The 6,000-nt window shown below is 42.6% G+C and overlaps 1 protein-coding gene across 4 annotated transcripts in view; it reads left to right on the forward strand.

The window, feature by feature from the left end:
- Positions 1–6,000, forward strand: part of jmjd1cb (jumonji domain containing 1Cb) — a 146,352-nt gene that overhangs the window by 133,865 nt on the left and 6,487 nt on the right. For all 4 annotated transcript variants that reach the window (XM_020611764.1, XM_020611765.1, XM_020611766.1 and 1 more), the window contains 7 exons: positions 125–475; positions 3,122–3,290; positions 3,415–3,505; positions 3,687–3,817; positions 4,038–4,160; positions 5,364–5,503; positions 5,598–5,774. In XM_020611764.1, coding sequence (XP_020467420.1) covers positions 125–475; positions 3,122–3,290; positions 3,415–3,505; positions 3,687–3,817; positions 4,038–4,160; positions 5,364–5,503; positions 5,598–5,774 — 1,182 coding nt within the window. The remainder of the gene's footprint in view (positions 1–124; positions 476–3,121; positions 3,291–3,414; positions 3,506–3,686; positions 3,818–4,037; positions 4,161–5,363; positions 5,504–5,597; positions 5,775–6,000) is intronic.

The following is a 6,000-nucleotide window of genomic DNA, read 5'->3' on the forward strand; positions in this document are numbered from 1 at the left end:
TTTCATTAACATTTATTAATTGTACAAAGGCAGAAACTAAATTACTCCAGTTGTACCACCTATGTGCATTTGTACAGTTGATATTGAAATGCTGTTTATCTTCTTTCTTTTACTCAACACGAAGCCTGGAAAGGGTGGGCGTACCATGCCTAATATTCTTGATGACATCATTGCTTCAGTAGTTGAAAATAAAATTCCCGCCAGCTGCCAGAACATCACCACCAAGCTGTCAGTCAAGCAAGAGCCTGTCACCCCGTGCAACAATAGTAACACCACCCCCCTTGCTGTTACTGAGGATACCAAACCAGACAGGAAGAAGTCAGTGCCTGTTACTGCAGCTTTGCCAGAAGAATCAGTCAGTCAGTATCCAGGCATCCCCCACTGCTGGTTAAACAACAAACAGTTACTGTGGCTCAAAGATCATCGTAACCAGAACAACTGGAAGCTGTTCAGAGAGTGTTGGAAACAAGGACAGGTATAGGTGCTCTCACTAACAGTAGCAGTAGTAGTCACTGTAACAGTACAGTAAAACCTTGGATTGCAAGTATAATTCGTTCCGGCAACGTGCTTGTGATCCAAAGCACTCATATCAAAGCGAATTTCCCCATAAGAAATAATGGAAACTCAGATCATTTGTTTCATAACCACCTATTCATATAAAGTAAAAACAGTATAAAGTAAAAATAAAACAAATTAACCTGCACTTGACCTTTGAAAATAATCATGGCTGGCGTGAGGGAGACAGAGAGAAGAGCTATCTGTTGGCTCACTGAAATGTTTTCTTTTTGTGCTACTTTAACAAAGGAAGCTATCCAATTCACTTGCTTTTCCCTCCTTTTAAGGATTTGGCAGAAATGTGGCATTGCATTGTTGTTAAACAGATTTATTCTTTGCACTGCTGCAGCCTTATTCGGGTGGTGCTTTTCCACAAAATTTTGCACCATTTCCCACATTTTACACATCTCCCTTATAAAATCTTGCGATGTTGGCCACTCGCATATCTCGTTCATGCTTCTCCATGATTTCCCTTTTACCTTTCACCGTAATCACCTCCTTTTTCTTACCGCCTTTCTTTTCAACCTTTATTTTTTTCTTCATTGGGGCCCTTGTTGCAGTACAGATGTTGATTGTACGAGTAAGGCGCGAGAACCATCGGCTCAGTTGTCGTGACGCTCAGCAAAGCGTACGTGCTACTCATATTGCAAGACCTCGCTCGTTTATCAAGTTAAAATTTACAAAAAAATTTTGCTCGTCTTGCAAAACACTTGCAGACCAGGTTCCTTGCAAACCAAGGTTTTATTGTACTGTACTAATTATAATAGAGAATGTGAAGTTGTCATCATGTTGTGTTGAATTTTGGTTACTATTTTGGGAGCATCACACTCATTATCCATCATAGATGTACACTATATACATCTACAGTACAGCTACAGTAGCAGATGAAAGATTCCAGATTTTTATTAGCCATGTATGCATAAACAGACAGTCTAGGCATATAGGAATTCTTGTGCAGCTCTCCTTTGGAGTCAGGTAAATGGTCTTATACTTGTATAGCGCCTTTCTATGCTTTTACCCGGGAATCGAACCGCTAATCCTCCGGTTAGGAAACGACCCACTCTCCCTCCTGAGCCACAGCCGCCCCGGTAAGGAGTCAAAAGCCAGAATAAACACTTAGTCTTAAAATAGAAAAGTTACATAAGGGCGACAAAATATTAAAACACAATACACAAAAATAGGGTAATAATATTTCCCACAGTGCACTTCAAACATTGCACTTAGTGGAGTTGGATATGTCATTACGCTTGGTGAGATAGTGAGGGGTTACTGCACATGTCTAGTAAGGGATTATTGCACATATATTCTCACATTTTCATATTTGCCATCAGCCTTTCTGCGGCAGGGAAAAGCTGTTGTAAAGTCTTGTTCTGTGTGTGATGATACTGTCCGCCCTGCCCAGCTTTTCTGAGCCGCTACTGGGCTTTCTTCACTGTGGCAGCTGTGTTCAGTGACCAGCTCAGGTCAGATGTCACCTGCAGGTCCAGGAACTTATGGCCCTCAGCCCTCTCCACCTCCGTCCCTTTGATGGTCAGAGGCAGCAGAGGGAAGGGGTTCTTCCTGAAGTTTACTCTTATTTCTTTTGTCTTGTTTATGTTGAGGATGAGGTCATTCTCCTCTCCATAAACAAGAATGTCGTTCACCAAGCTTCTGTAACCCGACTCGTCTCCCCCCTTGATGAGGCCCAGAATGGTGGTGGCATCAGCATATTTAATGATGATGGTGTTGTCATGGTTGGAGACACAGTCGTGGGTGTACAGGGTGAAGAGTTTGGGCTTGAGACAACAGCCCTGCGGTGAGCCTGTGCTGATTGTGATTGTGATTGATCCCACCGCCTTATCGGGGTTTACCTGTTTCAGGGCCTTCAGGACCTGTGTGTGCGTCACCTGAAAAGCAGTGTCTCCCGGGTCGTAGAGGGATTTTGAGGGAGTGTTTGTGTTCCTCCTGTCAAACCTCGTATAGAAGTTGTTGAGGCTGTCCGGGAGGGTGGCATCCTGGGGGCTGTGTTTGTTGATTAGTTTGTGACTGCCTGGATTCCCTGCCACATACTGCGCATGTTGTTATTCATGTAGCAGCTCTCCAGTTTTTGGAAGTATGCCTTCTTTGCAGCTCTGATGGACTTCTGTAGCTTCAACTACATCCAAACATCCACTTTAGTGTTCAATTTGAGCACAGACAGGACAGAAACTGATTCATCTGCAATGTTAGTGTCATCTGCCAACAGCTACTAGCTAGCATTAGCTCCCGAGCCATGGGCTGAGATCAGGGGTGCGGAGTCATTTTTCAGTCTGTCGCTCTTGTCGACAGGATCTCTATGTTCACTATGAGTTAGATACAGTCAGCCGAGGTTATCCATTCTGAATTACCACAGTCAGTAAAGTGAGATGTAAATGATTTAAGCAACTTTTTTTAGACAAAACAAAACAAGAATGTAGGCAGATAAATACAACACCTCTCAAATTGGCACCCCATCGCAATATTTAACACGGAATTATGTACCTGCACATCCTGTGTAAGTGAATGTACTACAGACAGTAACAATATGAATGGTTTTGTGTTTCTTCAGCCAGTGCTGGTGTCAGGGATCCATAAGCGACTGAATGCCAGTCTATGGAAAGCTGACTCCTTCAACCAGGAGTTTGCAGATCATCAAGGAGACCTCCTCAACTGTAAAGACCAGGTGCTGTCCAACTCTGGGATCAAGGAGTTCTGGGATGGATTTGAGGACATCACCAGTGAGTTCATCTTGACTTGGTCTCACTCTTCTAGTTTAAGTAATTAGATAGCTCCTTACAACCAACCACTGAAACATCACTGTCACTGAAAGGGTGAATAAGTTTTCATACTGTACCTGTTCAGAGCGACCCAAGTGCAAGGATGGAGAACCTATGGTCTACAGATTGAAAGACTGGCCATCTGGAGAGGAGTTCATGGCCCTCATGCCTTCAAGGTAAACATGTACCCTCTACACATACAATTGTCCACTCTGCTAGCCAGACCCTGTGCTGCTGAATCTCAAGCTTTACATTCAAACATGCGACAGTCAAAGTCTGTTTTTGATGAAAGTTTAAAGGTGAATACATACAATGCAAAAGTAATTACAAGCCCATTTAAGTAAGGTATTTTTGTAGGTATGATGACCTGATGAAGAACCTGCCCCTGCCAGAGTACTCTGATCCAGAGGGGAACCTCAACCTGGCCTCCCATCTGCCATCTTTCTTTGTAAGGCCAGATTTGGGGCCAAGACTCTGCTGTGCCTATGGTAAGAGTAAAACTGACAGCTGCAGTGATCTAACTTTACTTACCAAATTTTGTCTTTTCTGTTTCATCCTTTGTACGTGAATAAACTGCAAATATGAAAATGAATGAAAATTGAGCCTTGCTGCTTAATGTAGAGTAATATTTTCCATTTAAAATGTTCTTTTCTGATATAAGCCGCCTCTGCATCTTTTCTTATGAATGCATTGTTTGTCATCCTGTAGGTGTAGCTGCATCTCAGGACCAAGACTTTGGGACTGCCAACTTCCATGTGGAAGTCTCAGATGTCGTCTCCGTCCTGGTCTATGTTGGAGTAGCCAAAGGCAATGGAGTCCTGTCCAAAACTGGTAAGACTGACATCAGGAAATAATCAACTTTAAAGAGTAGGTGGACTGACACAAAACAGCTTTTCATTGCAGTGCACGGAGGGAAAAGATGAACATAAAACAATGACGACATGGAAGGAATAAATGGAGAAGACTGGGTTAGGAGAAGGGTGTTAGATCCCATCAATCTGTTAAACCAGAGTGGAGTGGCCAGAGGCAATGAGATCCTATGCAGTGCCACTCACTGTCACTGTTGAATATGTTCAGTTAGGACAGAGTGAGGCTGCAGTCTACAACCTTAATGTGTACATCAATATCTAAGAGTCATAGATTCTTTTTTTAAATGTTAACTATGGCCACACCATTGTACTTCCCTGCTCTAATCATAAATAACAGCAGACACACACTAACATTCAGCCCGTTGTCCTTGGAAATATCGAGAGTTGGCTTGACTATGACACTGTAATTTTTATATATACCATGCCAAGCTGCTGTTTTAGGGGTGTGTAAGTGTGCAAGTGTGTTTAGTTCATAACACATTTTAATCTGGGAAATACAAAAACAGATGAATTGGGAAATTTGACACAGTTGAAACAAAAATACAATTAAGTACTAGCTCGACTGTCCAAATATCAGCTGCTTCATTATTACTTCTATTTCAGTCGTGCCTTTTTTTTTATTGTCTTTGGAAAACATGAACAATGCTTAAAAAGAATTTTCTAAATTTCAATATCAAGGACATGCAACATTGTTAGCTAACTTGTAGTCAGCTAACTTTCTTTTCTGGGTTCCATATCACTATAAACTGAATAGTTTAGGATTTTTGACTGTGACAGTTGAAAAAAGAAAATCTTGTGACGGGTGTTGGATGGATACATTTGTGTCTAAGAGAATAAATGATAAAGAAGGATTGTGTAATTAGAAAATACAGTTTGCTTATCTGATAATATTGAAAAAATTAAAGTAATTAAATGCAGCTTTAGAAACATGAGTGCATATAGCCTGCAGTGTGAGGACCAGTTTGAGTTTTATACCATGGAAGTGAGGACATCTTGGCTGGTCCTAACCTTCTGACACCCCTTCTAAGGCTGTTTGAGGGTTAAGACTTAGTTTTAGGGTTTAGGATAGAATTAGGTGTAGATTAAGGAAGGGAGTTAGGAAATACTTTATGTGAGTGAGTGTCCTTACAAAGATAGCTGTACAAATGTGTGTGTGGGTGTATAGGAGTACTAAAACGTCTGGAGGAGGAGGATCTAGATGAGGGAGTTCGAAGGAGGCTCAAAGACTCCAGTGAGACACCAGGAGCCCTGTGGCACATCTACCTCAACAGGGACATGGCCAAAGTCCAAGAGTTCCTGCACAAGGTCAGCACTCTGAAAAACACAGTCAGGAACTGCTACAGCTTTAAATGAAAGTGCTATGAATTGAAGTACTTGTTTTGGAACTCCTCCCCCCCAGCTCTGTAAGGAGCAAGGACTGGATGTGTCACGGGACCAGGACCCAATCAGAGACCACAACTGGTACCTGAGCAGGAAGCAGCGTCAGCGGCTGCTGGATGAGCACGGAGTTCAGGGCTGGACTGTAGTTCAATTCCTGGGAGATTCGGTTCTTATACCAGCAGGGGCCATGCACCAGGTATGTACTATAGTATATGCACTGACCTCACTGGTAAGATGAAAATCTTTTCCCTCTTACTAAAATGTGATGTGCATTGGTTGTTTGTACTTTTGTTTTATCCATCCATCCATCCATTTTCTTCCGCTTATCCGGGGCCGGGTCGCAGGGGCAGCAGTCTAAGCAAAGATGCCCAGACCTCCCTCTCTCCAGACACTTCCTCCAGCTCCTCCGCGGGAATGCAGAG

The sequence above is a fragment of the Monopterus albus genome, unplaced genomic scaffold, assembly GCF_001952655.1.
Source record: "Monopterus albus unplaced genomic scaffold, M_albus_1.0 scaffold117.1, whole genome shotgun sequence".
Taxonomy (NCBI): Eukaryota; Metazoa; Chordata; class Actinopteri; order Synbranchiformes; family Synbranchidae; genus Monopterus; species Monopterus albus.